The sequence below is a fragment of the Pimephales promelas genome, chromosome 4 (assembly GCF_988280905.1).
Source record: "Pimephales promelas chromosome 4, fPimPro1.hap1.1, whole genome shotgun sequence".
Lineage (NCBI taxonomy): Eukaryota > Metazoa > Chordata > Actinopteri > Cypriniformes > Leuciscidae > Pimephales > Pimephales promelas.
Genome location: NC_142772.1, coordinates 48,114,258 through 48,126,325, shown reverse-complemented (window position 1 = coordinate 48,126,325; position 12,068 = coordinate 48,114,258). Strand labels below are relative to the sequence as shown.

At 34.4% G+C, this 12,068-nt stretch overlaps 2 protein-coding genes across 3 annotated transcripts; one reads left to right on the top strand and one right to left on the bottom strand.

The window, feature by feature from the left end:
* Nucleotides 1-207: 207 nt before the first annotated feature.
* Nucleotides 208-2,933, bottom strand: LOC120471593 (uncharacterized). Of its 2 annotated transcripts, none has more exons than XM_039661465.2 (3): nucleotides 2,298-2,933; nucleotides 1,163-1,286; nucleotides 208-1,086 (listed from the first exon to the last, which is right to left on the bottom strand). In XM_039661465.2, exons 1-3 carry the CDS (start codon nucleotides 2,837-2,839, stop codon nucleotides 355-357), a joined length of 1,398 nt encoding a protein of 465 aa, XP_039517399.2. In that variant the 5' UTR covers nucleotides 2,840-2,933; the 3' UTR covers nucleotides 208-354. The 2 variants fall into 2 exon arrangements, with proteins under 2 accessions (XP_039517399.2, XP_039517400.2); XM_039661466.2 differs by having other exon boundaries at nucleotides 1,163-1,271.
* Nucleotides 2,934-3,668: 735 nt separating this feature from the next.
* prdx4 (peroxiredoxin 4) lies at nucleotides 3,669-8,731 on the top strand. The gene is made up of 7 exons (XM_039661607.2): nucleotides 3,669-3,927; nucleotides 4,467-4,584; nucleotides 5,434-5,550; nucleotides 5,664-5,786; nucleotides 6,936-7,066; nucleotides 8,494-8,528; nucleotides 8,618-8,731. Exons 1-7 carry the CDS (start codon nucleotides 3,720-3,722, stop codon nucleotides 8,666-8,668), a joined length of 783 nt encoding a protein of 260 aa, XP_039517541.2. The 5' UTR covers nucleotides 3,669-3,719; the 3' UTR covers nucleotides 8,669-8,731.
* Nucleotides 8,732-12,068: the final 3,337 nt, after the last annotated feature.

Sequence of the window (12,068 nt, the reverse complement as noted above, 5' to 3'; positions counted from 1 at the left end):
TACGGCTAATTTATTTTGGAAAAAAACAACAACAAAAAACTAGAGATTGTAAGCTTTCAAATGATATATAGTTTGTCAAGATTAGTTTAGGTTTAGTATAGGATTTTAATTTTAATAATGTGATGGATTTGGGTCGGTGACAATTAAATATTCCATACCAAAGATGAATGTTTAAAAACAAATAATCATTTAATATAATATCAAAGTTTTTTTATTTATTTACTCAACATCCTGTACACTGTACACTGTTTACATTCCTGCAGTGCTACTGAACAAAGTTATTAATTTACATAATTTATATTTGCACAAAAATATATACAAATTCACCAATCCCCAAACAAAGTTATCTTGTCTTTAATCCTTTACTAAGGGGCCATTCTGGTAATTTACAAGGAGGCAAGCCACAGTGTACAGCTGGTTGATGCTCCCTGTGACGGAAACAGAGAAGACTGTGTCGAACAGCTTGTGTTCATTCACCCTGCGGACGAGACGCTCGACGTGGACCCTCAGCCGTGTCTTCTTCACCTCATCAGCCGTCAGCACTTCCCTTTTTGACAGGAAATCAGGTCTGTAGACTTTGCATGGCACACAGTCATCAACAAGAAAACCTTTATTGACCATTATTGCCATTTCAGGTTTTAACAGAGACACAATCCCAGACTGCTTAAAAAGCTGCTTGTCACTGGCAGATCCCGCACACAGGGAAGACACGAAGGTGACCGCACCATGTGGTGCCATGCCGATTAACCCCTTGACAGTGTAGTGGGACTTGTAATTGGAGAAGACTTCACCTTGAAGCAGGAGAGAGGATGGAGTTTGGCAACGCAGCTCCATGCAGTCGATCACCACTTGTGTGTCTGGGTAGTCCTGGAACTCATTGGGTAGATGAGCCTTGACTTCCTCCTCAGACATCCATATCCGGACAGAGCCAAGAACGGTGTACAAAAAATTGGCCCAGGTTGTAATAATTTGGCTAACTGTAGACTGATGAATGTTGAATCTGTGGGACAGATCCTGCTGTGTTTGTCCAACTGAGAGGTGGATCATGAAGAGGAAGAACTCGTCAATGGGCTGCAGGGACTGACCCTATACAAATAACAAGGTTTGCAGTTATGTATATATAATGTGTTGGTTAGGCTTTCACTGAAAATGCTAAATTTACCCAGGCACTTGTTTCAGCTTCACTCCATATTGTAGTTTCTCTTTCTCTGGTCACACGAATCATTTTGTGGGATGCAGGTTCAATGAGTTTCCAGAAAGTCATTAAATGCCTGTAAGTCATGAACCTAAATGAGATGCAAGACATGTTTATTTACATACATACACACACACACATGTATACATATACGTTTTTTTTTTTAATTTACTCAACATTACTGTACATAATGTTAAACACTGCTTGTGTGTGTATATAATATATATACACTACCGGTCAAAAGTTTTAGATCAGTAACATTAACTATGTTTTTAAATGAAGTCTCTTCAGCTCACCAAGGCTGCTTTATTTGATGAAAAAAAAAGACAAACAGTAATATTGTCAAATATTATGACAATTTAAAATGACTGTTTTCTATTTTAATATATTTTAAAATGTAATTTGAAAGCTGAATTTTCAACGTCAGTTTTAGTGTCACATGATCCTTCAGAAATCATTCATGCTGATTTTATGCTCAAAACATAAATTATTATTTTCAATGTTGAAAACAGTCGTGTACCACCCCACCCCCACCCCCCAAATTCAATGATAAATAGAAAGTTCAAAAGAACAGCATTTATTTAAAATATAATCTTTTCTAACATTATAAATGTCTTTACTGTAACTTTTGATCAATTTAACTCATCCTTGATGAATAAAAGAATTTTCTAATTTCTTTCCCCCAAAACTAAAAAAATAAATTCTTACTGACCCCAAACTTTTGAATGGTAGTGATTAATGTTATAAAAGCTTTCCATTTCAGATCAATTCTGTTCTTTTGAACTTTCTATTCATCAAAGAATCCTGAAATAAAAATGTAAAAAACTGTTTTCAACATGGATAATAATGATAAATGTTTCTTGAGCTGGAAATTCAGCTTTGATCACAGGAATAAATTACACTTCTCTATATATTCACATAGAAAACCGCTGTTTTAAATTGTAATAATATTTCACAATATTACTGTTTTTTTTTTATCAAATAATTGCAGCCTTGGTGAGCAGAAGAGACTTCATTTAAAAACATAAAAACAATCTTACCGATCTAAAACTTTTGACCACACACACACACACACACACATACAAATATTTTAAGAACGTACCTTGTGTAAAACCATATATCATCATCGGAAGCAGCAAATCGCCCCAAACTAAATCTTTGACTGAGTGACAACTCCTCCACCTGTCTCATCAGTCGTTCCACCTCTTTATGGAGATCTTCGGTCTGGTCCAGCGCATTATCAACCGCCGCGGGTTCTGGAACTGCACAATAATCATGCTCCAGATAAGTGTCCCTTCTTCGCCATAGCCCGGAGCGCCCTGGTTCAGCCCCGGAGAACTGGTTCCACTGGAATAATGTTGGGACTGCTCCCTTTCGCAGCAAGCAACGCCCGTTAGGGGTCGAGGGCTCAATCACATAATCACTCTTAAAGTGACGACTGCAGACCCTTGTATGAGATGTGATGTCAAATCTCTCATGTCCAATGTTGTGAATCCACTTTCTGCGTGTTTCTTCGTCCAAAGGAAAATTGTGGAAACTAAGGATAGAGTTAAACTTTAAGGTGGCTTCACAAAACGGGACACAACAATGTTCAGCCCTACTACCGTCTTCCCGCCGTTGATATTTAAATTTCCTGGAAGCCATCACTAAAAAACATTGAACTAGAATATTATATACTTAAATTATACATCGCTGTGTTCATTTTATTAAAGTTTTGCCAAATACCATGTAAATACCATGTAAGCTGTTTGTTTGAGATTTTACCGGAAATACGTCACCAGCGTCGTGTATTTTTTTCTTCGGGAAAAAATATTAATTTTACAAGTAGATTGAAATTCAAGTATTGGTCAGACCGATAATCTTTAAATTATTAACATCAAGATGTTAATAAATCAAGATGTTAATAATTCTGTTGAAGTCAACAGATAATGTAAAAACTGTAGTGATTTTTTTTTAGTACACACATTTTTATTTTATATTGTAATCAGTAATCAGAGTAAAAAAAGTTATGCTATCAAATTAAAAATAAATATTTAAAAAAGCAACAAAAAAAAAGAAGGGTGAAATCGCTATTTTTTTTTAAAGCACAGACAAACCAAATACTAAGACATTTTCAAATTCTTGTTATTTTTTCAGTTCGATAAAACTATTAAAAAAACGTTTATAATTAAACAGCAATTTACTAATACACAAATTAAATTATTCTTAATTTATGCATGACTGATGGATGCGCTGGAGCGTAAACCTCCAGATCTCTACATCATATCTTTATTGAACAATAATATGAACTGTCTTCTTAGACAACAGACAAGCACCTTCACATAGGAAGTACAAAATACAAATACAAATATAGTAAAATAAAAAATAAATAAATAAAAAGATCTCTACATCATATCACATCACGTGAGACCCGATCAATAGAATGCGGATGTAGTCGATCCTTTTGTCATACAGATTGCTGACGGCGCCAGAAAGAGGATTAATAATCAAACTAGGAGAGACGTGCTTCCTGCAAGACGCAGCAATGGATGTCCGTCGCTACGTTAAAACGCCCAGAGAATGGCTCGGCGTGGCGTGCACACTGCTTTTAATCACCGAATCGGTTGTGTGTGACGGTGCAAACGGGAGGAAGGAGCAGGAGTGTTATAATTACGCCGGAGGACACGTTTATCCCGGAGAGACTTTCCGCGCTCCCGTCTCTGATCATTCCTTACACCTGAGCAAAGCCAAAAGTGTGTTTCGAGCATTTATGCGTTTTAAAAGCACATGCATTCTCAATGTATAGGTTTAAATGGAAAAAAAAATGAGCTTGAGTTTTTTTTTATTACAAATATGTTTATGGAAACCAGTGTTATTTTGCATGTGTCTCTAACAGCTGTCGACATTTACTAATTAGCCTGTTAGCATTTACTCGTATTTGATAAATAGTTGGAGTGATTTCAAATGAATGTCTGTTTAGTTGCTATAGAACTTATTTTTGAGAGAATATCAAATTCAATAAATTCAATATTTTGTCTGCAAGCCCAGTTCACATCAGCGTTTGAGGTATTAATATTGCGCTGTATTTGTGCAGATCGATACGGTTTGTTTGTTTTGATTAATCTTTTAAACGACACGTCATGGTTTAAAACTTGGATCCAAGACTTTTCAGCACGCATTAAGAAGGCTGTCGAATCTCTTAAAGAGACAGTAACGCATGCAAGCATATACACAAGCTGTAAGATATGCATTAATAACGTACTAAACTATCCGTGTGTATGTGTGTGTTTAGTCTCTAAACCAGCACCACATTGGGAGGGAACAGCTGTTATCAATGGAGAGTTTAAGGAGCTGAAACTGTCAGATTACAGAGGAAAATACCTGGTTTTCTTCTTCTACCCTCTGGACTTGTGAGCATGCTTTGACTACATTTATGTAGACTACCTGTCAACTGGGAATCATTAAGATTTTTTAATGCATTTAAAACAAGTCTTTCCTGCTCACTAAGGCTGCATTTATTTGATCAAAATTACAATTAAAACTGTATTTTTGTGAAATATTATTACAATTTAAAATTACAATATTCTATGTGAATATCTGTTAAAATTTAATTTATTCCTGTGATCAAAGCTGAATTTTCAGCATCATAACTCCAGTCTTCAGTGTCACATGATCCTTCAGAAATCACTCTAATATGATGATTTGTTGCTTAATAATTTTGTGGAAACAAATTCATTTTCTTTTGGGATTCTTTGATCCCGAATAATAAAAAAGTTAAAAGAAAAGCATTTAATTGAAACTACAAGTCTTTTGCAATATTGTAAATGCGCACGTCTTTGTTTCTTTTGGTCAATTTAATGCATTCTTGCTGAATAAAAGCATTGATTTGTCTTTTTATCCTTCTTACCCTCCAAACTTTTAAATGGTGTTGTATCACGGTTTCCACAAAACTGTTTTCCAGCATTGATAATATTTGATATTAAAAAAAAATTGAGCATTAAATTATCATATTAGAGTGATTTCTGAAGGATCATGTGATCAGTAATGATGCGGAAAGTCCAGCTTTGATCACAGGAATAAATTACACTTTACAATATATACACCGTGATTTGAAAGCGTATAATGTTTTGCAATATTACGTTTTTACTGTATTTTTGACTAAATAAGCCTTGGTGAGCAAAAGAGACTTTCAAAAATATAATTCTATAATTATAAATCTGGTGTATTTCTCGTGAATCTGACGTATTATTGATCCACAGCACGTTTGTGTGTCCTACTGAGATCATCGCCTTCAGTGATCGCGTGCACGAGTTTCGGGACATCAACGCAGAGGTGGTCGCTTGTTCGGTGGACTCGCAGTTTACTCACCTGGCCTGGTTAGAACACACACACACACACACACTCTGTTTTAACATGGACTTTAAAGGGATACACTTGTGTATATGACATGTTATATATGTGAGGACTCATTAAAGCTCTTCTTTTTCAGGATCAACACACCCAGGAAGCAAGGAGGTCTTGGACCAATGAAAATCCCTCTCCTTTCTGACCTCAACCACCAGATATCCAAGGACTACGGAGTCTTTCTTGAGGATCAGGGACACACACTCAGGTAGTCATAATAATAATTTGTACTTATATAGTGACTTTCCAACATCCAAGATCGCCTTACAAAGACAGAACCAAATAAACGTCAAAGCACAACAGAAGTTAGGTTAAAGATACAAACAAAGAGCGATTCTAACAAATAACATATCCATAACAAGGGACTATTTGCAGACGGAGAGTAATATTCAGAGAAGAAATGTTTATGAAGGAGAGAAGGGTGGATGTTTTGAGGAAGACTATTTCACAACACTGAAAGACCTTGTTCTCATATTCACCAGACTAAACAATCCCACACTAGAAGAGTGTTAGGGATGAACAGCATAAGGCGGAAGTCAGTCAGATAGACCAGCGCTACTTTTGCGTCATTGAAGGCTATATAAACAAACAAGCTCTACATCTGCTAAGTTTCTTGATAGCAAAAATGGCACAAACACACACACTCTCTTTGCCGGCCGAGGACCGTGAGCGGTATTTAAAGAAGCAACTGGATACGAGGTTACAGTAAATAGTCAACCTGGATTATTGACCCCACGGCCCACGAAGTGCCCAAATATGGACTATTCAGACATCCAACGTTACCACTATCTCGTGGAATCACCAAATAGCCTATTTTATTAATTTTTTTGTCATTAACACTCACAGTATGACGATGAGGCCATGTCACTTGGATCATATCCAACTTGATTTAAGCGATTGACAGTTTTGTTGTCGACTAGCAATACTTTAAAAACGCAGCACTCCCATTAAAAAAAAATTGAAAAAATATGCCAGGCGTGGGGGAAAAAAAAACTCCTAAAGAACTTTTGTGGCTTTAATAAGGATAAGTCTATTTTTAATCTATAATAAAAAAAAAAAACATTAAAAAGCATTGAATTTAATTTGAAGATGCTTGCAGAGAGAGACCCTGGTGAGTGATCAAGCGGGCGGCAGAGTTTTGAACATATTGTAATTATGGGTGTAACAATACATCAATATATCGATCAAATGTCTATCGATGCAACATGTAAAAAAACAAAACAAATTTTTTTCAACAAGAGAGTTCAGTATCGTGATATATATTGAATCTTGAGGGCATATTTACATCCTTAAAATTCAGTGAAACATCCGAACCTTGGTTTTAAAGCATGAATTGCCGTATGTTTCGTTCTCTTAGAGGTCTGTTCATCATCGATGATAAAGGTGTGCTCCGGCAGATCACCATGAATGATCTTCCAGTGGGCCGCTCCGTGGACGAGACCCTCAGACTGGTGCAGGCCTTCCAGTACACTGACAAACACGGAGAAGGTGCGCATTATTCATACTTTTACATCCTTCTTAAACCCCTACTTTCATCTGAGAGACTTTCATCAGTTAATAATCTGAATGATGGATTACAACAGTGTTTGCTAGAGCAATGTTCAATCTCTTTCAATCTTTAAAATATTTGAATGCAAATACAGAGTTTGATATTAATTGTTTAAACTTTAAAACGGTAGAAAATAGGTTTTCCTATTGCTTTACAAGAGTTATTGTTAACAAACCATTAAAAATACAGTAGTTTTCAGTCATTGAAATACAGTTTACATGTAATGAAATACAAATATTAGATGAAAAACTTGTAAAACTTAGACTAGAAATGTTGCCTTGGCAACTAAATTTTAAATAGCACTGAAATTACTATATATATATATATATATATATATATATATATACATACAGATATGAAGAGTTCAGATGCAAAAGCCTCTAAATGCCATTTGAAATTTTCTTCTTTAATGATAAATAATATCAAACTTGTATATTTAAGTTCAGTAATTTCACTTAAATAACAATTAAGTGAAGTTACTGAACTTAAATATACAAGTTTGATAAAAATCATCATTAAAGAAGAACATTTCAAATGGCATTTAGAGGCTTTTGCATCTGATCTCTTCATATACACACACACACACAACTTTTTTGAATAGACATGAAAATGAACATTTCAAACTTAAATGGTTGTACTTCTAATTCAAGAATGCTTTGGAATATAGATTGGTCTCGTTTTGGCAGATTTTTGTAGAAGTGAAATAAAGTAAGAAAGTGAAACAGAAAAAAACTTATAGAAGTTTGAGTTTATGAAAATGTACAATGTAAAACATTGTTTGTTGTTTCATATTTTATTTAAAATATATATTTTCAAAACCTGGGCGACTCTAAAACTGCTAAAAAAATCAAAGCCAAAAATCAGAACAAAAAATTTCAACCTAAAATTTGTGTTTCAAATTTTAGGTTGATGTCTCAAATAATGAGCTTTCAGTGAGAGTGTGCGCAGTACCGAACGCTTCCACCAGGGCACAACCAGACTCCATTACTACCATAAGAGCGCCTCCATTTCCATTTGTGTTTTGAGTGATCTGAACTATTATTTCCACAATTTTCATACAATTTATGAAGTAGACATCCTATTCAGGAGTAATATGAGAAGTTTGGCAGATGAATATGAATTCAACCTCTAAAAAACGCATAAAAAGAACACGCATGTGCGTTATAGCTCGTCGCCGCATCACAAATGGTGAATCTATAATACTTATAGAAAAATATCAGACCTTTTGTTCTAAAATAATTAAATGAATGCTATCTTTTGAACTCTTGAATTATTGAACACACTTGAATTAGAAGTATAAGAGCATGCACTGACATAAATGTAAGTTGTGTGAGTTTTGTTTCTGACTCTGTGTGTCTGATATCAGTGTGTCCGGCTGGATGGAAGCCTGGCAGTGATACGGTAAGACTTGACCTGGATTTCAGTGTGTGTGTGTGTGTGTGTTTCTCTGCAAATATATACAGTGTGTCTGTCTCTCTCTTTCCACACAGATCATCCCAGACCCCGCCGGCAAACTCAAGTACTTTGATAAACTCAAATGAGGTTAATGTTTCACTGGAGGTTTCTGTTTCCAAAGTGCAGAATAAAAGGAGAGTTTTGATAAACACGGAGTGTGTTTCTGTTTCGTCTTCTGCAATGTGTGTCTGATTGATTGTGTAGGAAAGGCAAGGCAAGTTTATTTATATAGCACATTTCATACACAGTGGCAATTCTAAGTGCTTTACATAGAAGAAATTAAAATAATCGAAAGAAATCAGAATAATTGAAACAGTTTAGAATAAAAAAAAAATCATAATAATAAAAATACCTGGAGAAGAACTGGTTTCCAATGTCATGGAATTGAATGAAATATTAAAATATTTAATTGAGAAAGTTCTACCTCATTCAAAGACTTCACATAATGCAAAATGCATACATAATGCATAATGTTGGTTAATGAATGTTAATGTGCATTAAATAATGTTAATGGATCTTCATTACATGCTAAGATTAACATGAACTAAGATTAATAAATGCTGTCGTTGAAGTATTATTAGTTCATGTTAACCTTATTGAAAAGTGTTACTGACTTTTGGGTTATTGGAGATATTTGAATTAGGGTTATTATAGTTCACTAAAAATAAAACCATAAAGTTTGCTACTTGAAAGAAAATAAATAGTAATTAAAATATAAAATACTTAATTTAACTAATTGCCAAGCGTGTCACAACTCAACAAAATTACTAAAGCTTAACTAACATTTAAAATGAAATATAAAAACAAAATCTAACTCTCTAAATTAAAACTAAATTATCATAGTATCATAATGATCTAATGGTTTGAATCCTTTCGCTCCACAGATTGGTGTCGGAAATGCAAAAAAAATAAATAAAGTTATGTAGGTTTAAATCGTTAGCTTTGGAAATTCATTAGTCAAAGAAAGGTGTGGGAATCCGGAAAGAAACACACACTGTATCCGATCTATCTGACACTAGAGGGAGATGCGCTGCCGTGTGTAAAACACAACCAGCAATCCTGAAACGAAAGTAAATCATTAGTGTGATGCTTTGTAAATGCAATACTTTCTAATTGAGTTGAGACTTAATTTCCAGAGACAAACGACTCTGAATAGGAAACATTTGATTGTTTTTAAAGGGTCATGTTCCTTGAGGTTCTCTTATAATGTTACAAAATATATATGCAAGCAGATGCATATGTAAAATTACACGATCATCAACATAAATTCATACTGAATTCATTATAAAATATTATCCATGTAAATAGAGGCACAAACAAACTATTCGCTGATGTGACATGCAAATAAATTTACATCATTGATCCTGCAATATTAAAAATTGCTTTGTTTATGGAGGATGTTTTAATGGTATAAAGACCTCTATGAGTCACATGATCAAGACCAGTTTGATTCCTTATGATTTGACCCCTTTAAAGAGATAGTTCACTTTGAAATTCATTTTTGGTATGTTTTAGCTTACCTCAAGGGCATCCAAGATGTAGGTGTCTTTGTTTCTACAGTATTTTCAATTTTGACATTTTTAGATAATTTTTGATATTGTCTGTCAGTCATATAATGGAGGTCTATGGTCACCACCTCACTTGGACGTGGCTGTGGTTACAAGAGGTAAAAACGATATAAATACTGTTCGTTTTCTCACACAAACCGCTCATTTCGTGTCTTAGGCCATCAATGTGTACTTACATTTGTGAGTCATTAAATCATGTTTAATCTGGACTTTTCTGTGCGTGCTCCATGAGGTGGTGACCATAGACCTCCATTATATGACTGACAGAGAAGAACGGTTTGACCTAAAAATATTAAAATTGAAAATACTGCGGAAACAAAGACACCTACATCTTGGAGGCTTGGAAAACATACCAAAAATTAATTTCAAAGTGAACTATCCCTTTAAGAAAAGGCCTCTATTAGTGAAACATGTCTAGATAAGGCTGTTACTGACCCCGTCCCAGATAGCCAAAGTGCAAACATAACTGTCAGGCAATAAACTTATGTTAAATCTTTATGTTGAGTAATAAAGCTTTGCTGCAATTTCAGTATTATGAACACCAACAGAACTGAAGTAGTGCTTTAGAATAGTATATGTATATTTATGTAATATTTGGGTTTCAAAGGTCAGAAAATATGAAATAGTCAGGAAGTTGCAAAGGCCAAATAGATAAAATCCTAAAAGTCATGGATATTTCTTTAATGTATTTCATTTTCCCCAGTTTCTGTTAAAAAACTGAGCACACATCGCTATATAAGTCATGGATATTCATTGGTCATGAGGTGCAGGAACCTAACACTTAAAAAAAACTATAGCTATAGTGTCTCGAAGTGTTTGAATGTCACGATACCTGCAAACAAACTGCTGAATTTGCATCCCAATAGTTTGTATTTTGTTTTGCAGCACTTATATATATGATAATACTCCATTATGATTCTCAAAATCGCCAGAACTAAGGGACTAGTTTCTTTGTTTTTGCTCCTGATTTTACTGTGTTTTGGTTCATACAGCAAAGGTCAATCAGATGTTTGGGTCAAAGGTGTAATGCGAAATGTTTTTCATGAAAATACTGCTAGTTTTGTGTCAGGAACAATGGAAAAATCTGCATATGAAGTTACTCAGTGCTAATTCTGTTGTAATATTAGCTGTACAAACCAACTGTGAGTCAGGGTGTGTTGAAAACACACATGAGCAGATCATGGCAAAACAGTCCACCAACTGCCTCGAGCACATTAGCCCTGATTTAGCAAACGTTTGTATATTTAAAATCAATGCAAACCTGACAAATTGCTGATAATTATAGTGTTTTTAATAGGATTTATATGGGTTTTGCAGATTTATATGATGTGCTTTTGGTTACAAATAAATCATAATGTTTAAACCTATTTTGTTTTGTGAATTTTACAGTTGACAAAAAGTATGCATTGACTTTAGATTTTGAAATTAATTTGTATTTTTTTTTTTTTTGGACTGCCATTTGACTGGATCTGACTTGAATAGCAAATATTATGTAAAATAAGTGTTTATTTTAATGCACATTTTAGTTTGCTGACATTATTAGTGTATTCTGCTATCTATATATGGTTTGACAATTAATTTTTACATATAGGCCTATCTGCAATAAATAATATACATGTCAGGCTGTATGTGCAATTGTAATTCAGTTCAATTAGTGCATCGGCCACAATTTTTTAGATTGCACGAACAAATTAATGGTGCACTTTATTAGTTTATCCAGGATTGTTATGTATTATGACCTGCGGTTTGAATATTAAGTGCATGTTCATAAACAGAAGATTATTCCAGAATGGTAAACATTACCTTTGAGTGAACAAACATGCCCCAGTTTTCAGCGAGATTCAGTTTATGTTCATCTGGGAGTGTCCTGAAGGTTTCTGCCCCATTTGAGCATCAATAAAAGGAGGAAACGTCCCGA